The 25,179-nt window shown below is 43.0% G+C and overlaps 2 protein-coding genes across 7 annotated transcripts in view; one reads left to right on the top strand and one right to left on the bottom strand.

The window, feature by feature from the left end:
- Window positions 1-6,345, top strand: part of cep170aa (centrosomal protein 170Aa) — a 62,999-nt gene extending 56,654 nt beyond the window's left edge. For 4 of the 6 annotated variants that reach the window (XM_055890025.1, XM_055890023.1, XM_055890021.1 and 1 more), the window contains 6 exons: window positions 169-424; window positions 2,412-2,622; window positions 3,039-3,295; window positions 3,400-3,493; window positions 3,619-3,670; window positions 3,854-6,345. In XM_055890025.1, the coding sequence (XP_055746000.1) occupies window positions 169-424; window positions 2,412-2,622; window positions 3,039-3,295; window positions 3,400-3,493; window positions 3,619-3,670; window positions 3,854-4,110 (1,127 nt within the window). In that variant the 3' untranslated portion in view covers window positions 4,111-6,345. The remainder of the gene's footprint in view (window positions 1-168; window positions 425-2,411; window positions 2,623-3,038; window positions 3,296-3,399; window positions 3,494-3,618; window positions 3,671-3,853) is intronic. The other 2 variants (XM_055890024.1, XM_055890027.1) reach the window with 2 other exon arrangements.
- A 7,486-nt stretch (window positions 6,346-13,831) lies between these two features.
- Window positions 13,832-25,140, bottom strand: abcg5 (ATP-binding cassette, sub-family G (WHITE), member 5). Its single transcript, XM_055890020.1, has 13 exons — window positions 24,810-25,140; window positions 23,921-24,042; window positions 20,861-20,997; window positions 19,530-19,628; window positions 19,253-19,385; window positions 18,324-18,463; window positions 18,062-18,191; window positions 17,751-17,964; window positions 17,294-17,499; window positions 15,874-16,012; window positions 15,315-15,500; window positions 14,979-15,091; window positions 13,832-14,766 (listed from the first exon to the last, which is right to left on the bottom strand). Exons 1-13 carry the CDS (start codon window positions 25,103-25,105, stop codon window positions 14,579-14,581), a joined length of 2,103 nt encoding a protein of 700 aa, XP_055745995.1. The 5' UTR covers window positions 25,106-25,140; the 3' UTR covers window positions 13,832-14,578.
- Between the last annotated feature and the right edge of the window lie 39 nt (window positions 25,141-25,179).

The raw sequence follows: 25,179 nt of genomic DNA, 5'->3' as shown, positions 1-25,179 counted from the left end.
TGTCTATTATTTGTCTAGAGTTCAGAGTTACAGAAATCTGCTTGGCTTTAACTTTAAGATAGAATGCGTTAGACACTGTGAGCATCCGGTGCTTTCTGAGTGAGTGAAATGACTTCAAACAAAACACAAATTATCTCTTGATAACTATATCTTTCTCCCTGACCTTAGCCTCTAACAGGTGGAGACGGCTGCCCCCAGAGTACGGATCCACCTCAGAGGAGGAGTTTGGCTCCAACAGGAACTCCCCCAAACCCGGGCGCCCCCTGCGCCCCCACTCGGTCCTGAGGGGTACCAGACTAGGGGGCTCCACCAGCAGCCTTAACTCTGGTCAGGTTGGCCCTGGAGGCGTGGTCCTCAAACACCGCATGAGAGAGCAGGAGGAGTACATCAAGGACTGGACTGCTCACAGCGAGGAGATTGCCAGGTACTCATCTACCCCGACTTATACATACACATGCATACACAAGACTGCACGTGTACATACACAAACACATATACACACACCTCAGCTAGCGCATAATGTTCTAAGAACCATATGTTTCTTAGAGCTTAGTGAGAGCGTGGTTGTCCTATGGTTATTTAGCATACAACCTTCCCACAACGTTCTGGGAATGGTGCAGGATACCCAGCTAGTACATAATGTTCTGAGAACCATATGTTTCTTAGAAGATAGAAAGAGTTTTGTTGAGCTGAGAACGGAATGGATATTTTTAAATAGCGTTCTTAGAACGTTCTTTGAACGTTACTAATGTTTTTTGTGTTCTGAGAAACTTGCAGAAAACATTATGCTGAAGAACTGAAATTCCCACAGAAGAAAGGTGTTTCTTAAAATTCTCAGAACAATTTGAGAACATTACTTTAAATAGAACCATAAGGAAACATGTAGAAAACGTTATGCTGAAGTACTGAAATTCCCACCTATATTGTTGAGGTGAGTTGGCTGCACCCACTAATTGGCCACGCCTGATCTCAATTAATGATTGTTTCCTTTAAAATGGGGTCTGTTTGAATAGACTAAAATGAACAGCTTTGTATGAATTTAAAAAACATGACATGTGAGCTCCATCCTGGTGGCGCAGTGGACTAATTCCATGGATAGATAATAGAAGATCATAGGTTTGAATCTCACCGACACAGTGCTACAATAAAAAATAAATATGACTGATGCCTAAGCAAATGAATTTCCATGTGCCCTATCTGTACATGGAGTTCAAAACAGTTAACCCAAACTAAGCTAGCAGCATTATTAAAAGCATTATTAAAACATGTTTTCAGAACATTATTTAATTACCTTTTTCATTTCCATTCTCAGAACGTAAACTTTCAGGGAACCATAGTAAAATGTTGTCAGAACCTCCCTGCAACCTAAAAATGTACACTCCCAGAACAGGCAAAATGTTAATTTAAAAAACGTTCAGTTTTACCGGTCTGGAAATTTATGGCTTCATTCCCAGAACTAATGGGAAACAGAAAATGTACGTCCCCACAACTTCCATGGAACCAAATGTGCTAGCTGGGACACACACAAACACACACACAAGAATCCATCTACTTTTACTCATTCATATCACAAATATTTGTTATTTGAATCCACAAGGAAGTTCAGTTCAGTTTATATGCCTCATGGACATGGCACAATTGGTAAATAAGATACTATCTGTAGATAGGGCTGCCCAATGAATGGCTTAGTGTTTTCTGTCTGATCAAACAACGGTCATCTTTAGTAAGTCCACTCTGACTCTGTTCTGTGAAGCTGTAATAAATGGTTCCCGACTCAGCAGGGACTTTCACACAGTATGGTGGTCATGAGATAGAACCATACCATCTTAGACATAGAGCTCCTGTGTTCTCCTGCAAGGAAAGGTTGGTTTATCGTTAGTCACTGTCTCTCTCCTCTTCCCTGCACCCTTCCTCATCCTGCATATCTTCCACTTGACCTAGTAGTCACAGGGAGACTGAACTGAGCAGACAGCAGTGAGAAAAGGATTGATTCAACCAGCCTCATAAGAGCAAGCACAACGAATTTCTTACGCATCAGACAAGGACATTTAAAGTAATGGAGGACAATATGTTATCGTAAGCAGCTCTTAGTAAAGCATTTTTGAAGTTCAGGTTCCTTGCATAAAATGCTTGTAAAGGATATGATCATTTACAAGTGAATATTGTTAATTCACATTGAAAATGGTCTTACCTCCATCTAGTGGACAGTATGTAGAATGGTTCTGTGTTGTGCTGTGTCAGTTAATTATACATTAAACAAATTGCTTTTTGTTGAGGCTGACATGCAGACGTCTCTCAATGTCTAATGAGTAGCCTTGGTTTATATCATTGTGAGATATCTGTTTGTGTGTACTGATTTATTGAAGTGTCACTCTCTGCCCAGCTCCAGCAGCCCGTCTGATGTATCATAGGTTATTTCCCTGTGTGCGTAGGATCAGTCAAGACCTGGCCAAGGACCTGGCCATCCTCGCCCGGGAGATCCATGACGTGGCCGGAGAGATCGACTCGGTCAGCTCCTCTGGAACGGCTCCCAGCACCACGGTCAGCACCGCAGCCACGACGCCCGGCTCCGCCATCGATACCCGCGAAGAGGTAGGCCGCACGCAGGAGGGCATGCAAAAGGTGCTTGACATTTACTTTATTCTCTCCTACCTTCCTTCCTTCCTTTTCTAAACTACTAACGCTCAATGGCTTCTGCTTCAGCGTCGCTTTATCTTTGATCTGCTGCCGAAGGTGTGGACTGTGAACTGCATTTCTTGTATCCCATTTTGAGTATACCTGCTGTATACTGATCAGATATGACTAAAAGGTGTATATGGATTCTCTTAACAAGCTTTCATTGACCTTTCTCTGCTAACTTCTTTAATACCTAATTCATAACTATGTAACTCATAACTATGATAATCTAGTTAATCTGTAGCATGGCCATAGCATACATACATTCATACAGAGAAGATACAGTATAAATGTTCCATTCATGGTTAACAATCATACAGCTGCCCCATATAACTAACAAGGTCTTCCTCTGCCCCGCATAGCTGGTTGACCGTGTCTTTGACGAGAGCCTCAACTTCAGGAAGATTCCTCCCATGGTGCAGAACAAGGCCCCTGAGATAAACGGACGCCCTGTGGAGCTCCGTCCCCGCGCCCCAGACAGCCTGGACTCCCACTCTGCCCTCCGCAGACGCACATGGAACAGGGATGAGGCAGTGGTGGACAGTCTGCTGCTCACATCTGTCTCTCAGCTGTCAGCTAAAATCAGACAGTCTGTTGACAAAACAGCAGGAAAAATACGGTAACAATCAAGCTCTTTAAGTTGTTTATATCTGTATATCTGACATTCACAAGAGATCAAGGAGATATTAAGCAAAGCAACTTTATGGTCAATGATTTTTCCAGAATATTGTTCAAAGACAAGGACAGGAATTGGGATGAGATTGAGAGCAAACTCCGATCTGAGAGCGACATACCACTTCTCAAAACCTCTAACAAGGTAAGGAAGAAACGGGTTATAAAGGTATTTTTTCCTTATTTATTTTTAGAAATAAATTGTCATAACGAAGCAACCTTTTATTCCTCTCTCGTGTCACTGCCTTCCCCTTTTCTCTCCTGGAACAGCAGATCTCCTCTATCCTCGTGGAGCTGAAGAGAGTGGAGAAGCAGCTACAAGGTAAGATAGCATGGTAGACCACCACTAAGAAGACTCTGTGGGCAGCAGTATTGCAAATAGATTCAGACTTATAAACACATTTAGTTTCACTACATACATTCCACTTGCTTTATCATATACTGTATGATCCCAATCAAACACAAGCTAATTCATTTGAACCAATCTCCTGTATTTCTCAATCAGTGATAAATGTAATGGTGGATCCTGACGGCACCCTGGATGCCCTGAGCAGCCTTGGCCTGACCAGCCCCCTTACACCCAAGCCCACTCCAGGTTCTCAGGGGCCCCAGGAGGCCCTCCCAGGCCCCACAGCCTCAGCCAGGGGCAACAGCGCCTCCTCAGCCCCCACTGAGGGGTCTGGGTCAGCCAGAGACCTGGGAGGCCTGCAATTCAACCGCATCCACCCCAGTGGAGAAGAGAGTGCCATCCCCCAGAAGTGACATTCACACCCTCTGCGCAGCTTCATATGTAGAACACCCACCTCAAAGAACAACTTCCCCTCTTTCTGAAGTTTTCTGAATGAAGATCCACCATCCTATAGTCTACTGTATGTCAGTACCCAACAGGACAGGCCTTAAGCAGGATTTCTTCCCTTCTCTTTAGACGTACAGTCATGCACGCATGACTACGTCACTTTGGGTAAAAGTGTCTGCTAAATGGCATATTATTTATTAATGTCAATGGACATGGACAACACCACTAAGTCAAGCAGCTCGCATCAATCGATACACACAGAGGAGTGGCAGTCAGCAATGTGTGTGGTCGACCTCTAGCCAGGCATATTTGCATTCTGGAGTTTGGTTACCATCCTCCTCCATGCAAACTGGCCACAGACACACCCTGTGGTAAAGACAACTTCTAGAGTGCCTCCCCATCTTTCTTCTTACCCTTCATACTGGCACCAGCTAAACAGTGAACACTTTGTATTTGTGTCGCAACAAGTAGCATTGACATTTAGTATCAAGATCGACTGAGTAGAGCGTTCTCTTTCGGAAAACTTGTTTGTGTCATCGAAATTAATCATACTAATTTAGTAGGAGTTGTCGATTGTATGAAAACAATTGCTTTCAGGAAACAAATGTTCTTCTTATACTATAGTAATTCAAACTTACCAAAGCTAACAGTACAGTTTTTTTTTTAATGTGAGCCAAGTTTCCTGAAGTGAAATAAGTGTACTGTGGAGCAAACTCAAGAAATGTTACGTATTGTATTTTGAATGGCAATTTATCTGTTTTGCTGGTAATATGTTTTCTATCTGTTTTCAGCACACATTTGACTAATATACTGAATTTCAACTTTTCTGAGCAATTATGTACCCAGCGAATCAAATACATTATTATGGTGATATGCAATTCACACAAAACCATTTTGATACGGTTTGAAACGGTTTTAGACTATATTACAGTACAGTGCTGCTTGTATGTAGCCTAAGCCTGGTCCTTGACCTGAGTGACATATTTCATATGATTTGCATTACTTTATATGTGGTGTCTTTGCAAACTGGAAGTGGAAACGAAAATCTGACTATGACCCTATTTGTTTCAGCTTGGGCTGTTTTGAATCAGCCTTATTTACTGTAACACTTCATACAGTAACATGCTCTTTTTCTGGAATCCATAACAGTTTACAAGATGTCCACCCTGAATGGCCTTGGTTGGAGAAAGCTGTTGGGTCTTCTTTCAAAGGGGCCTCTGTCTGTTTAGTGTTTATTTACAAGGACCTTACATAGTTTTTTGAAATTGTATCAGACAACATGACTGCAAAGAGCTTACTGTGAAAGCTTCATTCGCTGTAACCACTGTCATTACTTCATGTATGAATGATGATCATAAGTCATTTGATTTCTTTAGCCTTTTACTGACATTGAATCGCTCACTCTTCTACATTTCCATAAGGGAGGATGTTTTCATGTACTCATACGGTATGTGTGTATATACCTAGACCTCCGCATTGAGTTTGCTGCTTCTCTGTAGTTCCTTTTTGGAGGGTTAGCCTGACCATTGTACAACCCTTTCCATGTAAAGTTATGTGTTGTAGTATAAAATAATTCAAGATAGTGCAACAGTATTTAGACACTTAAGCAATAGTGAAGTTAGGTACCAGAAGACATGCTCTCCATCTTTTCTGCTTTGTATACAGACTTTTGATGTCACTAAGTGCCCAGTTTGAATAGTAGAATGGCATTTTTTTAAATTATGAGTAATCATCAAGTAGTGGGCTGAAATGATATAATTTTGCACATCGCAGTGTGAGAAAATATGAAATGTGTCAAAGGCTCTTCAAGTGTCACCATGAGTGGTTTTTGGATACAAAAGAACAAAACCAAAAACCTAAATTCAACAACAGATATCAGAATTAGATGCCTTGCCTCTGTGTAGCTATTCTCAGTACACTATCTTAACCATAACCTTCATGTTTGTCAGTATATGACATTTAAAAAAAAAAGAAAGCAATGGGAAAAATTAAGTGCTCAGTACACTTTTTGAGGGGTTATTTTGAAAGTTTACACATTTGTTATCTTATCAGTGTTTTACTTTTCTGTTTCATGTTTTGTATAAACCACAACTTTATTTATTTTGTTGTTCATTCAATGTATTTTATTGTTGCAATTCATGTGTTTTATGTTTTTTGTTATTTTACATATGTTACTTATTTTCAATAAAATAAAAAGTGTCGATCCTTTCCCGATTGACATTTATTTTAGCTGGTGAAACAAAACAGGTTGGTATTCAATTAGTTAAGCTAGAAATGCCATTCAAACTTTAAAACAGGCAGACCAGTCTGGAATACTGGAGGTGTGGTTGTCCTTTAAAGGTTCATAAAAGCTCCATAGGCTTGAATGGGAAATATTTTGATTCGCCACTGTTCTTGAATAGTTGAAAGATACAAACACCAAACCAACTTAGCATCTACAAACGGACTGAACATAGATTGTTTGTCAAAATATTGTTGATACTGTTTTAACTTTTTGAACTTTAACCATTTTATCCCATGGACCCACTTTTCCGTGAATGAAAATTAAGCAGTGACTAGGACTGGCCAAGGGCACCCCAAATAACATATTTGTAAAATAAATAAATAAACACTCCTAGTAATAGTTATGCAATGTGACCTATATGTCACATCTGGTAGAAAGGGGCGCAAACAGTTTCAACAATTTGTATTTCTGCATTTTGAACTGTCATTAAGGCGGCTACTTAGAATAATCTCAAATATAAAATATATTTTGATGTGTTTAACACTTTTTTGGTTACTGCATAATTCCATATGTGTTATTTAATAGTGTTGATGTCTTCACTCTTTTTCTACAATGTAGAAAATAGTAAAATAAAGAAAAACTGGAATGAGTAGGTGTGTCCAAACTTTTGACTGGTACTGTAAATTCATTTTACCCTCGCTGCCTGATAAAGCTAGCCAGTTGATAGTAAAACTAGGACGAATGTCAGAGGCCAGCTAGTTAACACTGATCTGAAGTTCGTCTGAAATGTACCATTATATTCGACATGATAAACAAACTACTGCCCTGCCTTTTCACATAAAAAAAATTGATGTACACAGATAAAAGAGACGATTACTTTCAAGTAGATAGTTTTCGTTTAATTTACCCTCATCCTCTCTTGCTCATATTGGGAGCTACTTTCTGAGATTTGATTGATGGAACAATCCAGCCAATGGTTAGGCGGTTGTGGTTTCGGCAGAGGGGAGTGATTGGTCAGGAGTAAAAGGTCCTGAGTGCCAATCACATTTCCACTTGCAAATATCTGTCTACAAATTTACAAAACGTTTTACAAGTTTAAAAATCTCTTGGTAACGTAACAACAGTGACAGAACTCTGAGCGCTCGTAGATTCTAAATCTGCATATGTACTTTTGATTCACAGCAGAATATTCATACTCGTAAATGGCCTTGTAATAATTCTGAAAATAAATTATACTTGCAAAACTTATTCAAATGTCAAGTTACAAGTTTGCGACCGTTGTTAAATCTTTCACACATCATGACACAAGCTTGCAAAAATGTAATTACACATTTGCGAATTGTACTTGCAACAACGCATCTCAATGTGGACCACGAAATTCAAAATACAAACTCAAGTAGTTCTGTCATCAAAAGACCGCCATTTTTTGAAATTTTGGCAAAGGTAAAGTCAACAAAACCTAGTCAACTCTGTTCATAACAGATTCTAGTTATGCAAACATAAAATTGTGTTGAGATCAAATGCTTCGGAGATGAGAAAATTAGCAAAATGTGGGACAAAATCAAAATACTGAGTGACAGTTCAAATAAGGAAATCAGTTAATTGAAATGAATGAATTGCACCCTAATCTATGGATTTCACATGACTGGGCAGGTGTCAGGCCCAGCCAATAGCCAGGCCCAGCCAACAATAATTAGTTTTTCCCCACAAAGGGCTTTATTACAGACAGAAATACTCCTCAGCAAATACTCCTGGTGGACATTCCTGCAGTCAGCATGCCAATTGCATGCACTCTTGAAACATCTGTGGCATTGTGTTGTGTGACAAAACTGCACATTTTTAAGTAGCCATTTATTGTCCCCAGCACAAGGTGCACAGGACAGAGAGCTGATCAACCCCTTCTCTGTTCCACTGCTGATTTTTGGCAGCAAGTTTGATATCTTTCAGGTGAGATGTGTTTTCTACTTCTACCACTCAGCCTAAAGCAATTGAAAAACAATATTCACCCTGACGAATCTAGTTGTTAAGATTTGTGTTTTCAATTGTCGGCTATTTCTATTGATTTCATGTGTTGTGAAAAGTGAGCATATTTGATGGATGAATACATCTTCTTTGACTCTGAGGAGAGGAAAGTGATCTGCAAGACCCTTCGGTTTATTGCCCATTACTACGCAGCTTCTTTGATGGTAAGACCTGTAGGCCTAATTGTCATCAACACCATTGCCAATGTGTCTTTGCATATCAGTATTTCACTGTAGGCTATATCAAACAAGTATCTCAAATGCAATGAGGATTTTGGTACAGTAAGTTTAATCACACAACGCTGTCTTTAAATCTACTGTTCATCGGTCTATTCTCTTTGCCTCGACATCTGTCCATCCTTCCACCTGCTGTTTAACAGCAGCAAGTCTGAGAGCTTGATGTCCAAAACTAAGAGCTTATTCACACAACTAGCATTTCGTACAGAAAATGGGCAAGATAACTTTTTTTTAACCTCTGTCTATCAATGCCACAGTTGGTCAATGTTTCCGAACATTTGAGAGCTCAATACTTAGGCCAAGTATAATGAATTACAACTGTCATTCAACATTAACACAGATGTACATGTTTCCTGCTATTCTGACAGGAAATCCATGTCCTCTGATCTCAGTAAGCCTCTGATCATTCCTGCTGGGATGGACTCATAAGCCAGAAATGTGAACTGTGTTGTGTCTAGCCTCCCCTTGTGGTAACATGCAGTACTGCAGTGTTAGTGCTGTACTGTTCAAATAAAATTTTATTGGGCACATACACATTTTTAGCGGATATAATTGCGGGTGTAGCGAAATGCTTGTGTTCCTAGCTCCAACAGTATTCATGATAGTTTAAAAATGTTTTCACAACATGCACGGGATACAACGGGTGTAAAACAGTACTGTGAAATTCATACCTTGAGAGCTCTGTCCCAACAATTCAGTGATAGTGTTAATGGTATAGATAAGAGAAAATAGGAGGGGAAAACATTTAAAAAATGTGAATATAGACGGGTCGGAGCCAGTACCTTATTCACTGTGCAGGGGTGCTCGAGTGGTTGAGGTAGGTTTATACATAAAAAGTGACTTGTAGTAGTATATACATGTAAACAGGGCTGAAAAGTGACTGGTAGCAGAAATATATAAATACTTAGGTTATTTTAGTAATATATACATATAATAGTAATATATACATATAAAAAGGAGTAATAGTGAACAGTAGCAGGATAAGTAGGAGTGGCGCAGTGGTCACTGGCGCAGTGTGTGTGTGTGTAAGAGTGAAGGTGTATGTATGTCAGTGGGTAGAGACCTGTGAATGGGCATAGAGTCAGTGTGGATAGTCTGTGAGCGAGAGAAAGCAGTAGTTGTCAGCCATTTAACACTCTTATGGCCAGGGAATAGAAGCTGTATAGGAGTTGGTCTGAGCCTTGATGTACTAGCACAGCCTGCCGGACGGCAGCATGGAGAACGGTCCATGTCTGGGGTGGCTGGGGTCTTTGGCAATTTTTTGGGGCCTTTCTCACACACCGCCTGTCATGTACGTCCTGTATGGCTAGGAGCTCGCCCCCAGTGATGCACTGGGCCGTCTGCATCACCCTCTGTAGGGCCTTCCGGTTGAGGGCAGTGCAGTTGACATACCAGGTGGTGATAGAACCAGTCAGGATGCTATCGATGGTGCAGCTGTAAAAGTTCCTGAGGATCTGAGGGACCATGCCAAATTGCGGCCATCTTGTCGTGGATGGGGGCATGCACCCCACGTAGTCCACGATCAGCTCCTTGGTCTTACTGTATCTGTTATTTTAATATGATACACTTGATCTCACTCTACTTCCCAGGTTCTCCCCCAATTACTGATGTTGACATTAGGACTCTGCATGCTAAAAACCCTCTAGATCTGTGGAAGAAAGTGTTCAAGGTCGTTTTTCCTCCTGAGGTAATTCCTGCACTATGGACAAACACCCTCTCATTCACACATACACTCACTAATGCACACCCACACACAATCACGTTACAATGTGTGTGTGATACTAATCCATTACTCCTGTCTTGCACCAGTGAGCACCACAGAGAGCTGAAGAACCCAGCCTAGGAACCTACAGTACAGTGAACTACAGATGTCTCCATGCGGGCCCAGAAAGACACGGTATGAACCGTGTCTGAACTCCACTGGCCCCTGTTAGCCTGGTGGTCCAGTCTGTTTGTGCTTTAGCCAACTTTCTGTGTTTGTTATTGTCACGCCCTGACCATAGAAAGATTTAATTCTCTATGTTGGTTAGGTCGGGGTGTGATTTAGGGTGGGTCATCTAGGCGTTTATATGTCGATGTTGGCCTGTTATGGTTCCCAATCAGAGGCAGCTGTTTATCTTTGTCTCTGATTGGGGATCATATTTAGGCAGCCATTTCCCCTTTGTGCTTTGTGGGATCTTGTGTTTGTGTAGCTGCCTGTGAGTAGTCCAGAACGTCACGTTTCGTTTGTGCTTGTTTGTTTTGTTTGGTGAGTTTCTATTTATTAAAATATGTGGAACTCTACGCACGCTGCGCCTTGGTCCATTCCTTATGACGACCGTGACAGAAGATCCCACCACCTCAACTGGACCAAGCAGCGTGCTCGGGAGGAGATGGCATCCTGGTCTATAGAGGATGTTGAGGAGAGAATAGCCTGGACTTGGGAGGAGGTATTGGAGAGATATGAACGCCTACCGGGGAAGCAGATGGAGGCAGCGAAGGAGGATCAACGACGACTCCGGGGTTCGCAACCAAGACACAAGCACGAGAGGCAGCCCCCAAAAATTATTTAGCCAGGTTTCAGACCAGAGCTAACTTCCCGCACCGTTCAGGCACCATGTTATGCAATGATATGCACTGTGTCTCCAGTGCCCATTCACGTCCCGGTGCGCTCTGTGTCAGCTCTCCGCAATTGCTGTGCGAAAATGAGCATCCAGCCAGGACGGGTTGTGCCGGCTCAGTGCTCTAGACCTCCAGGGCACCTCCACAGTCTAGTGCGTCCTGTGCCTCCTCCCGCACTCGCCCTGAGGTGCGTGTCATCAGCCCGGTACCACCTGTACCGGTCCCACGCACCAGGCCTCCAGTGCGCCTCCACAGTCCAGAGCTTCCGGCGACAGGTCCCAGTCCAGAGCTTCCGGCGACAGTTCCCAGTCCAGAGCTTCCGGCGACAGTTCCCAGTCCGGAAACTCCAACGACGGTCCGCGGTCCGGGAACCTCCTGAGACGGTCCGCGGTCCGGGAACCTCCTGAGACGGTCCGCGGTCCGGGAACCTCCTGAGACGGTCCGCGGTCCGGGAACCTCCTGAGACGGTCCGCGGTCCGGGAACCTCCTGAGACGGTCCGCGGTCCGGGAACCTCCTGAGACGGTCCGCGGTCCGGGAACCTCCTGAGACGGTCCGCGGTCCGGGAACCTCCTGAGACGGTCCGCGGTCCGGGAACCTCCTGAGACGGTCCGCGGTCCGGGAACCTCCTGAGACGGTCCGCGGTCCGGAGCATCCGGCGACGATTCACGGTCCGGTTCCTCTGGCGACGACCCACAGTCCGATTACTCTGATGATGTGTCCACGAGCGGAGTGGGTACTTCGCCCCACACCGGAGCCGCCCCCGACGGTAGATGCCCACCCGGACCCTCCCCTATTGAGTCAGGTTTTGCAGCCGGAGTCCGCACCTTTGGGGGGGGTACTGTCACGCCCTGACAATAGAGAGCTTTTATTCTCTATGTTGGTTAGGTCGGGGTGTGATTTAGGGTGTCCATCTAGGTGTTTATATGTCGATGTTGGCCTGTTATGGTTCCCAATCAGAGGCAGCTGTTTATCGTTGTCTCTGATTGGGGATCATATTTAGGCAGCCATTTCCCCTTTGTGCTTTGTGGAATCTTGTGTTTGTGTAGCTGCCTGTGAGTAGTCCAGAACGTCACGTTTCGTTTGTGCTTGTTTGGTGAGTTTCTATTTATTAAAATATGTGGAACTCTACGCACGCTGCGCCTTGGTCCATTCCTTATGACGAACGTGACAGTTATGCTGCATTTACACAGGCAGCCCAATTCTGATCTTTTGCCCAATTATTGACAGAACAGCTGATCTGATTGGTCAAAAGAGCAATTAAAGTGGAAAAAGATCAGAAAATGATCAGCCTGTGTAAACACAGCCCTAGGGTTAGAAGAGTTGGCTACAGCACACACTGTATGGGACCAGTCAAGGTCCATGAAGATTGTCAATAGAGCCGTTATCGTTTTGTCCCCCAAATAATTGTATCATGCCCCAAAAAACATATCGGTCGGGCTGTAATTGTCAAGATGATCATGTTCTTCTAATCTAGCTCAACTATCTCTACTTGTCTTCTAGAAACCCCAGTTACATTGCATTGCGGTTGCCCTGTAATAATCCATGTGTAATTGTCTGATCATAACTGTTTTAATGTGCAACGATAACCCTTGGAATGGCTGCAGCCAGATACACATGTGCCACTGTGGCGCTTGAACTAAAATAACCTCTGGTGTGTTTCTGGCTCCAGCCAAGTGTCCACATGATGTTTTATTTATTGTCCCTCACCTGATTCAGCTCAGATAGCACTCCTATTGGACAGGGATCATATGGTGGGTGGAGTCAGCCAATAGGAGTTGAGAGACTGGGGTACTGACTTCATGCCAATATAGAGAATGTGAATACTTAAGACTCAAACACGTGCCTTGATAGTCTAGAAATCCAGACAGAGCCATTACCTGGAACTTGGTTCAGATGTACCCTTGATAGATGGATTTTTATGAGGTCAGAATTCCGTTCTGGCCCGGGTCACACTGAGTTTATATGTTTTTACCAGCACTACTGATTGAGTCTTTGTAATAAATGTCATACATGGCATGTGTCAAGTTTATCACCTAAATGAATCTGTGTCAGTTGGACCCTGAGCTCAGCATCCAGAACAGCGTTCTGTTATACCAGGTAACATCTTTGACAGTCATCATAAGTAACCATTTCACGGTAAGGTCTACCTGTTGTATTCAGCACATGTGACAAATAGTTTGATTTGATTTGAATTAGTACATTTCAAGCTAGAGTCTAACAGTATCCTTACATGGTTTTAACACTATACGATGTGTGAAAACCATTTAGGATGAACCCAAAACAATGATAACATTGTCGCCTTTTTCTTGTCTAAAGAAACTGGACCAGTACAAGAGGAATGTGTCCAAGTCTTAGAACTGCAGACCTAACTTAATAGACTCATCACCTCTCAGCCAATGAGAACATCACAACAGAATGTTCTGGAGCTTAGACAGACTTTACCCTTTACTTCAGACTTGGCAGACACCTGTACGGTCATTTAATATACCCAGAGAAATGCTCTGATTACAATATCCTGTAGAACTTACTATATAATACATGTTTCATATCAATTGTATTGGATTCATACATTGATTTTCCTATTCACATACACAGCACAACAGTTTGTATTGTAAGTATGTTCATTAGAAACATTTATTTAGAAAAATACATTTACTTGGCATTTTTACAACAATATGGAGATCCAACACATCCCATCATACTGGCATGTCACTTTCTGCAAGCGTAGAAAACACAGATATCCAACAATATACCTTATTTCTAAAGAAAAAACAGTATTACAGTAGTATTACTTCTTTACAGTGTGTCAGAAAATCATTCACTAGATTTGTTGCCATACCGACATCACACCAATCACTTTCTTTGCTCATGACACTCCTAGTAAATGTGATAGTCCAACTCAAGAACCACGTCCATGGCTGTCTTTACAGGACAGACTTTACCACAGAAGTCCAGTATTCAATAACAGCAGAAATGCCCCCCCCCCCCCCTTCCCTCCCCAAATGGGCAGGGAATATAACTCCATTTCTTATTTGTGTTTCTTACTTTCAATTAGACATTTCAAAGACAGATTGAAGGGGATGAACTGCATAGAAAGTGGTGGATCAAGGGTTCGAACCCCTGCTATTGTGGAATATACACTCATTGGCCTGTCTGCCTGCTTTATATAGCAAGCTACGTGACTCACTTTCTGTAAGAGCGAACCATTTTCGTGAACGGGGTGGTGTACCTAATAAACTGGCCACTGAGTGTATGTGGTATATTGTGCAGGTTGTGCTTACAGTACCACAAGACCAAACTACAGCACTCCCACACCCCTTTCTGTCTCCATGTTGGTGTCAGTGTCTGTTTCAGTGTTGGACGAGGCAGTCTCTGATCTTGTAGCTGATGACTCCCAGCAGCACCAGGGCAGGCAGGAAGGAGTAGAGCAGGAGGAAGTCCAGGGTGTAGCGGTCCAGGGCTCCTGGGTAACCCTGGTCTATGATGTCATCTCCATCTGTCATCAGACAGGCGCCTGGCAGAGGTATACTGCTTGTACCTGCATAGAACATAGACAGAAGTAATCAACCCCAGACTCTGTAAAGATCAGCCGATATACAGTATGCATGAGTCTTGACATTGGCTTTTTAGAGCAACCTGATAGGGATGTTCCATACTGTTACAGTGCACTGATCACAGAATCTCCTGATTCATTTGGACACTGGTATCACTAGCTTTGTTAACTGGAGAAAGATTTGGTATGAGTCTTACTGCATGTGAAGTTGAGGCCATGGAACTCTGTGACGATGAGCAGCTCACATCCATACTTCTGAAAGGTTAGGTAGCTGAGCCACTGGAACACCACAGGCATCTGCTGGTAACTCCTATGGAGGGAGAAAAACAGAACAGGACCATTAGTTCAATTATGGTCCATAGTTTACAACTTTGAGAGTGGTTATGGGAGCCAATGCACAAACACATAACTTCACCAGTACCAATAATTTACTCAATGAATTGTTAAAGGGAATTGTTAAAGGATATGTAAAACAATAGCATGACAATTAGACACTGAAAACACAAGTCCATATTTCCTCGTAGTGCTCTGACCTGAGGAATCCGGAGCCCACCATGATTCCAGCTACGTTGAGCAGCGCCACTCCTGTGTTAACCATGTTGGGGTCCTGCACCACTCCCATCAGCACCAGGGTCAGCAGCTCACCCACCAGATGGGGCACCAGGATCACCGCCGAGAAACACAGGAACCTCCACATCTCTGGGTTCATCCCCACCGTCCTGAGAGAGAGTGAGACACCCATGCATGGACACACAGTCACGTGTGAGAGACTATGAATGCAAATCTACATGGTAAACATACACACATACATACACACGTTATGTTCTTCTATCCTCGTTGGGACCTAAAATACATTTACATTCAAAATACTATTTTCCATAACCCCTGAACCTAACCTTAACCCCTAACCCTAATTGTAAACCTAACTCATAAGCTTAAAATAGCCTTTGTCCTCATGGGGCTGTGGAAAATGTCCCCATGAGGGAGAATTTGACTTGTTTTACTTTAGGTCCTCACAAGGATAGAAGAATCACCCCCTCTCTCTCACACACACACACACACACACACACACCCCACCCCCACCCCACACACCAGTACAGGAAGGAGGAAAAGATGAACACGCTGATGATGCTGAAGGGGAGGATGTGGAAGATGTAGGCCAAGAACATCTGCCACTTTTGGTACAGGCCATCCTTACTCTCCTGGTCAGCCATGGCCCTCAGAGCAGGAACTAGAGATGACAGCATCATTAGGGCAGTGGTGATTATGATATGAACACAACCCCTGCTATTGCATCCAGGTAAATATTCCAAGGATACCTTGACTTGTTTTACCATTAAACTCTTACACTGATTGTATTAGTTTGTCTTGTATAATGTCATTTCAGCACAGAGATGTGTGTACTAAAAGTAGCTTTGCCTATGGGCTACTAAATATCCCAAAGTTCAAGACAGATAAACATTATAAACCCACTGCCGCTATCTACAGCTGTTTGGGTGCTTATTGACTCGTGGTTGCCCTTAGGTCGCTTGGCCTAGTCCCTTATCTCCTTCTATATCCCTTATCCCTACTCCGTGAGATAGGGGATGGAAGGAGATGGGGTAAAATAGGAGGGTTCATTGAACTTTCCATTGAGATCTGGAGAAAAGTTCCTAGTCAGGGTCCTCTCACCAAATAAGGTCCACGTGACCAGAACATAGGCAGTTCATGTTACGCAGGCATGGTTTGACAACATTGGACCATTTTGATGTTATTGTAACTCAATATGTTTCTCCGCAGGTGTACAATAGTAGCCTGTAAATCAGCCTGATCTGATTTTGAAAATGAGAGACTTACTGTGTGATTATCTACTACTCTGGAGCCAGCAAACATAGTGCACTATTACAGGAAATAGGGTGCCATTTCAGACATAGACCATGCAGAAACAGCAAGCTAACTCACACAGAGCTACAGCGTTCAGCATGTCAGTGTAAGAAACAGCAAGCTAACTCACACAGAGCTACAGCGTTCAGCATGTCAGTGTAAGAAACAGCAAGCTAACTCACACAGAGCTACAGCGTTCAGCATGTCAGTGTAAGAAACAGCAAGCTAACTCACACAGAGCTACAGCGTTCAGCATGTCAGTGTAAGAAACAGCAAGCTAACTCACACAGAGCTACAGCGTTCAGCATGCCAGTGTAAGAAACAACAAGCTAACTCACACAGAGCTACAGCGTTCAGCATGCCAGTGTAAAAACAACAAGCTAACTCACACAGAGCTACAGCGTTCAGCATGCCAGTGTAATAAACAGAAAGCTAACTCACACAGAGCTACAGCGTTCAGCATGCCAGTGTAAGAAACAGCAAGCTAACTCACACAGAGCTACAGCGTTCAGCATGTCAGTGTAAGAAACAGCAAGCTAACTCACACAGAGCTACAGCGTTCAGCATGCCAGTGTAAGAAACAACAAGCTAACTCACACAGAGCTACAGCGTTCAGCATGTCAGTGTAAGATACAGCAAGCTAACTCACAAAGAGCTACAGCGTTCAGCATGCCAGTGTAAGGCGACGCCCCCATAGCTTGGTAGATGATGCCAATCCGGTCCTGTACCGCTCCCTTGGTGATGTCATCATCCAGCCTCATGACAAAGAAGGCCACAAACAGGCCATAGATGAGGTTCTGGGACAGACGCATCAGGACACCCATCCTGTCTCGAGACAGGTTCCTCACAGTCCTCCTACAGAAAGAGAGAAAGGTTAGACCATTGTCTTCCGTCAGGTGGTGTCATTCTAACACGACACGCGTTACCAGAAGCCAGATCAGTGCAGACAGCACTGGAGACGATGGAGGTTAGACAGGACTGAGTCAGACAGTAAATCAGAGGTAGTGGCATCATACTACCACATCATAGGCTACTATACCCTTAGGAAAAAAACTGACTTATTTTACCTTCATAATCAAACACAGCACGGTAGTTTGACCTCTGACCTGAGAAGCACAGCCAGTTTGGCCAGGCCGCTGGGTGACTCTTTGCTCTTGAAGGGGATGCTGGGTTTGTCTGTTCGCTGGCAACTCTGCTCAATCTGTCTCAGCATGCTCTGATTGATCTCTGAGTCCTGATAGGACGAGGTGATCTCGTGCATGCGGCTGTAGGTGGTGGCCTCTCTCTCACTGCAGCGCGTGTCCACTGACGTCAGATCCACTGTTGGTCAATCCATAGGGCAGACCAGGCGGGAGGGTCAATAGAGAGATAGGGGTGGTACATGAATACATTGTGTGAAGTTAATACTTTACTGTACCATAGATATCAAAGGGGTTGCAGTAGTCTGGACAGTTGTAGCCACATGCGCTGAAAAAGTCCACCATCTCTCCAGGCTGGCCACAGAACACCAGCTCACCTTTACTCATTATGGCTATTCTACTGAAGACCTAGGGAACACACATAACAGAGAGTATAATGCATCAACAGACAAATATCAGGGATGAAAATAATCAGGAAAGTTGACATAATCAATGAACGTAAGGGAATAACACAAAGCAGCTTTGTTCTCTTTCCCTCACCCTGAAGAGTTCAGAGCGTGGCTGGTGGATGGTTACTATGACAATGCGGTCCCTTCTGGCCAGCTCAGCCAGTAAAACAACAATCTGATTGGCCGTCATGCTGTCAAGGCCCGTGGTTGGCTCGTCCAGAAGGATGACCTCTGAAACGACATCACATGTCCCAAAGTAACACATCGGAATATTTAACATTGAAAAAACTTCCACATCAATTTTATTCTAACTTTTAAAAACAGAGCTGAACTTTTTTAAATGGCACAGTCCCCCTCTAAGGGGCCACTCTTTGAGATAAGTGTGTTCTTTTCTGTTAATTTATCCAATTAGCACAATTAAAAGATTGCCTTTTTAAAAAGGATGAGTGGAATTAACAGATGCATTAATTGTGTGATGATTAATTCATTTCCTGGTTGATTGGCGAGGCAGCGGATGGGAACCCTTCATTAATGTGGCCTAGTGTTTGGGTGGAGAGTGCTCCGTCTAATCCGAATGAGGACTGAGACCCTCTCACCCCCTGTGGGTCCTCAGGCCCTGATAAACTCCACCTGGGACCCCCCACATGATTCACTCAGCTTAATACTGAGTGTGTAATAACCCTGTCTTTCATTACCCCCCCATCTCTCCCTCTCTTATCACCCCTCTGTCCATCCCTCTCTGTTTCTAGTCTATTATTAGACACAGGTCTCATTGTTAGCCGCTCAGAAGTGGTTGAACTTTGTGATGATCAACTTTTTCCTTCGCTCAAGGTGACATACTCTTATTCTAATCCATGATATTGAAAATGTGTTTTCTTGGTTTTGTAGAATAGCCTGTATTTTTCTACACATATTTTAGTCATGTATGGTATAGTTATGTGTTTGTTTAAGGGGTATTTACATGCTTGTCTCCTGAAATTCTGCACAGGCAATGACCAAAGACAGCTTCTTTGTACTCACTAGGGTCCTGAAGCAACTGCATGGCAATGGACACCCTCCTCCTCTCTCCCCCAGATATCCCTGGGAAGATGCGTCCTCCGATCACACTGTGGGCCACGTGACCTAGACTCAGCTCCGCCATCACCGCCAACACCTGCAGGCCAGGCCAAGTGGTCAGGGGTCAACAACTTATCACAGTTGATACCAGAATCGCTTGAGAAATCAAAGATATCTTAATGTGTATCTGTTGTAGGCCAGCCCTGGTCTGGAGGTTATCTATAGTCTGTACGATTCACACCTTCTTGTGGATGACGTCTGCTGAGTGTCGTCTCAGGGCCAACTGGGCTGTGTATGTCAGAGTCTCCTCCACTGTCAGGTAACTCAGCAGGTTGTCACTCTACAGAGGGAAGAAAGAAAGCCAGGGATAAAGACAGATCGAAGGCATAAGATCAAAATATTAGTAGTCCATGTATTGTGTATGCACTGTATAGTGAACTCTATGTTTTCTACTCAGAGCACCATGTATCCTTTGTAAAATGGTCAACTGATGTCAAGTAGTTGTAGCTGTTACCTACCGCTGCACAGACGTCGGGGACTGTCTGTTACCTACCTCTTCACAGACGTGGGGGACTGTCTGTTACCTACCTCTGCACAGATGTAGGGGACTGTCTGTTACCTACCTCTGCACAGACGTAGGGGACTGTCTGTTACCTACCTCTGCACAGATGTAGGGGACTGTCTGTTACCTACCTCTGCACAGACGTAGGGGACTGTCTGTTACCTACCTCTGCACAGACGTAGGGGACTGTCTGTTACCTACCTCTGCACAGACGTGGGGGACTGTCTGTTACCTACCTCTGCACAGACGTGGGGGACTGTCTGTTACCTAAGTGATCCGTGTTAAAGGTGAGGTGACCTGTGAGAGTTTTGTGTGTATGTATGGCAGCTGTATAATGTTGTCTTTCTCTTGACTGTGTGCCCCTAACATAGATTGAATGGGCTGAGCTTTAATGATTGACTGACAGCAGAGCCCTACTGGATTATGGAACTTTGATGTGCTCACGCACCATGGGTATGAGCGTGGAAGCATGGGTGAGTGCGTGCGTGAATGAACTCTCCTGCTCTTCTTCTTAATTACTGTGCGATTTAATATCACCATCTCATCCAAGGCTTAGGAGGGAAATTTAATGACTGGATTAGTTTATGGCTCCGGTGAGCAGGGAGGATTTTATCTGCAGTAAAAGGAGAGATTATTTCAAAGGACTGGGTTCTAAACTCAGTGATTTAATTTAGCTGTGGATACACATGAACATCCCAGAGAAAGATTACTGTATGTAGAAGCTATCTGTAACTCCAGTTAATTCCACCCTGGCTGGCCACCCATCCCCTACTTGAAGTGAGTAGAGTTGATGGAGAGAGTGTATTTGTGGACTCTTATTTACCCCATGCCACGTATTTCACCCACCCTCTCTCACTTTCTCATGCAGCAGTTTACGGACAAAGCTCAACGTAATGTCAGCCAGCTTGAACTTTATACTGCTAGCAAATATGATAAGCTAAGAACAATATTTATGGCGGTCTGTGAATAGTGAGTGAGAGGTGAGACTGTATTACTTTGTGTGTGTTTACCTGTAGCACATAGGAGAAACAATCCTGGTACTGCTCTCTTTTCAGCTTCCTCCCGTTGACAGACACATCTCCCAGAAGAGTCCCTGAGTTCCCAATCCTCCCAGAGATGGCATCCAGGAGAGTGGTCTTCCCTGAGCCTGGCACACACAGAAAGCCAAGGGCAGCACAGTATGAGACAAATATGATTGTGCGGTAGTAGAATTACAGTATTTTACATAGATTGCATGGTAAGTGGAGGCATTGTACTATAAAATATACTGTAGGTCTATGTCAGGTATGATTTGTGCATTTATGTTCCACTGTGGTAAGTATTTAATGTTACTGATTATGTTAGTAGTTTCGGCACCCAGAAACAAATTACTCTGACAGTCTGGTCTCAGAGCAAAACATATTATATGTTACTAAAATCTATGCCACTCCATTTAGTATAATATATGTTGCGTTATGTTACATTATTTGACACGTTTATTATGAATTACTGAACAAAAATATAAACGAAACATGTAAAGTGTTGGTCCCATGTTTCATGAGCTGAAATAAAATATCCCAAAAATTGTCCATACGCAGAAAAAGCTTGTTTCTCTCAAATGTTAGTGAGCATTTCTTCTTTGCCAAGATAATCCATTCACCTGACAGGTGTGACATATCAAGAAGCTGATTAAACAGCATGATCATTACACACAGCATGATCATTACATAGGTGTACCTTGCGCTGGGGGGAAATAAAAGGCCACTCTTAAATGTTCAGTATTGTCACACAACACAATGCCACAGATGTCTACATTTTGAGGGAGCGTGCTGACATGTTGACTGCAGGAATGTCCACCAGAGCTGTTGCCAGATAATTCAATGTTAATTTCTCTACCATAAGCCACCTCCAAAGTGGTTTTAGAGAATTTGACAGCACATCCAACCAGCCTCACAACCACTTCGCCCCTGCCCAGTCATGTGAAATCCATAGATTAGAGCCTAATGAATGTATTTCAATTCACTGATTTCCTTATATGAACTGTACCTCAATTAAATCATTGCCATTTTTCCATGTTATGTTTATATTTTTATTCAGTATATATTATGTTCGATAAGACAAAAATGAGATTAGGGTGGATGGATAGGTGTATAACGCAAACGTCTAGCAACCCAAATGTTGTGAGTCAAATCTTATCACGGGCAACTTTAGCATTTTAGCACGAATTGCAATTTGTAACATATCATATGAATTGTAATTCGCAACATACGATATGTCTTACAATTCATATTATATTGTACGACTGCTATTACATTGGTAGGCCAATATAACGTAACCTAACATGCATTGGCTTGAGAAAGTATTCACCCCCTTTGGTATTTTTCCTATTTTGTTGCCTTACAACCTGGAATTAAAATATATTTTTGGGGGGGTTGTATCATTTCATTTACACAACATGCCTACCACTTTGAAGATGCAAAATATTTTTTCTTGTGAAACAAACAAGAAATAAGACAGAAAAACTGAAAACTTGAGCGTGCATAACTATTCACCCCCCCAAAGTCAATACTTTGTAGAGCCACCTTTTGCAGCAAATACAGCTGCAAGTCTCTAGGGGTATGTCTATAATCTTGGCACATCTAGCCACTGGGATTTTTGCCCATTCTTCAAGGCAAAACTGCTCCAGCTCCTTCAACTTGGATGGGTTCCACTGGTGTACAGCAATCTTTAAGTCATACCACAGATTCTCAATTGGATTGATGTCTGGGCTTTGACTAGGCCATTCCAAGAGATTTAAATGTTTCCCCTTAAACCCCTCAAGTGTTGTTTTAGCAGTATGCTTAGGGTCATTGTCCTGCTGGAAGGTGAACCTCCGTCCCAGTCTCATATCTCAGGTTTCCCTCAAGAATTTCCCTGTATTTAGCGCAATCTATCATTCCTTCAATTCTGACCAGTTTCCCAGTCCCTGCCGATGAATTATTTTCTTCAAAAAATATCCCCCGTGATGCTGCCACTACCATGCTTCACTGTGGGGATGATGTCCTCTGGGTGATGAGGTGTTGGGTTTGTACCAGACATAGCATTTTCTTTGATGGCCAAAAAGCTTGATTTTAGTCTGATCTGACCAGAGCACCTTCTTGCATATGTTTGAGGAGTCTCCCACATGTCTTTTGGTGAACACCAAACGTGTTCGCTTATTTTTGATTTTTTTTAAGCAATGGCTTTTTTTCTGGCCACTCTTCTGTAAAGCCCAGCTCTGTGGACCGTACGGCTTAAAGTGGTCCCATGGACAGGACTCCAATCTCCTCCTTGGAGCTTTGCAGCTCCTTCAGGGTTATCTTTGGTCTCTTTGTTGCCTCTCTGAATAATGCCCTCCTTGCCTGGTCCGTAAGTTTTGGTGGGCGGCCCTCTCTTGGCAGGTTTGTTGTGGGGCCAATGTCTTTCCATTTTTAATAATGGATTTAATGGTGCTCCGTGGGGTGTACAAAGTTTCTGATATTTTTTGTATTACCCAACCCTGATCTGTACTTCTCCACAACTTTGTCCCTGACCTATTTGGAGAACTCCTTGGTCTTCGTGGTGCCGCTTTCTTGGTGGTGGCCCTTGCTTAGTGGTGTTGCAGACTCTGGGGCCTTTCAAAACAGGTGTATATATACTGAGATCATGTGACAGATCATGTGACACATATATTGTACACAGGTGGACTTTATTTAACTAATTATGTGACTTCTGAAGGTAATTGGTTGCACCAGATCTTATTGAGGGGCTTCATAGCAAAGGGGTGAATACATAGGCACGCATCACTTTTCCGTCTTCCGTTATTTTTTTCATTTCACTTCACCAATTTGGACGATTTTGTGTATGTCCATTACCTGAAATCCAAATAAAAATCAATTTAAATTACAGGTTGTAATGCAAAAAAATAGGAAAAACACCAATTGGGATGAATACTTTTGCAAGGCACTGTATCATACTAAACGGAGTGGCACGGATGTAAGTAGCATATAATACATTTTGCTCTGAGACCAGATTGACTGAGTACTTTGTTCTTCATTGCCTGTCAGCTGTACTGGTGTGTTTGTGTTGCCCACCTGAGTTCCCCAGTATTCCCATGATCTGCCCACTGTTCACATGGAAGGAGATACCATTGAGAATCTGTCTGGTCCATTTCTTTTTGAAGGTGGCGAGGTCCCACCAATGCCCCACGCGCTCACTGACAAGGGCGCACGCACATACACAAAGTTGACTGAATCTGTGTTATGAGAATAATTGGCTCGTTCCATGAAATGTGTCCCTTTTGGACCCATTTAATATCATAAGTACAAATTGTGCACCAATATTGAATTTTAAAATATAATTGTATTATTAAATTAAGTACCTTTTAATATAGACCACATGGAACATTTAAGAATAAGATTTTGAAATGAATAAAGGTGAATTATGGTTGATTTAAGATGAAATCGTCAACCCTGATAGGGTCAACCCTGTTACTTTATTTGGCACTTAATAAGCACTTACTATAGTCATTTGAAATGGGAAAACATGTTTTTTATTAGGTTGAACATGTGCTCTTTATTACAGAATGTAAAAATGAGGTGAAATCGCCCCCAAAAAATCTAGTTACACCACCCATTTCATGGAACGACCCAATTCATGTAATGATCTGCACAGTAGATACAGAGATGCAGCTAGACACTGCTGCTCTGCTTTAGATGAGCAGATACAATGTTTCCATTTTTACCTCCCTGTTACTGTACCAGAATAGTATGTCCAAGTACAAAATCTTGCCGCTTGATGCGACTGTTTACTGGTGTAACAAGCCCTATCTTATTAAGTAGAGTATGACCTAAATGTAATATTTAAAGGCACAATCTGTAAGATTGTTTTAACAGTTCATTCACAGTTCCAAACCAAGGGACAGTGATATCACGCATCACATTCGTAACACATATTTCCATCTTGTCAATAGCATTAGCTTACCTGACGCTGTAGGAGACGTGGCTAACGCTCAGGCAGCAGGAGGGTTGCGGTTGGTCAGAGGGTCCTGGTCCAGACCTCTTCAGCACGCTCTTCTCCGAAACAAACTTAAAAGATTCCTTAGACCTGCTCTCTGTCCCCTCTGGTGTTACGTCCATAGAGTAGGACCCATTCATCATGGTTTCACAGCTCTGCTCATCCAAGCCACAAATATATGTTGTCTCTATGTGTGTCTTCTTTCTGTAGTCAGCTGTTTGTGGCCATTCAGCATTACGTTGTGACAGTGGCGCCGGCACCATTAACACAGGGCTCTTATCAGTGGAACTTTGCTCTTGGGCTGTATAAAGAGAAAGGTAACAATAAGTTACAGGTC

This window comes from Salvelinus fontinalis, chromosome 30 (genome assembly GCF_029448725.1).
Source record: "Salvelinus fontinalis isolate EN_2023a chromosome 30, ASM2944872v1, whole genome shotgun sequence".
Lineage (NCBI taxonomy): Eukaryota > Metazoa > Chordata > Actinopteri > Salmoniformes > Salmonidae > Salvelinus > Salvelinus fontinalis.
The sequence above is the reverse complement of the archived record's forward strand: the minus strand, read 5'-3'. Positions and strand labels throughout refer to the sequence as shown.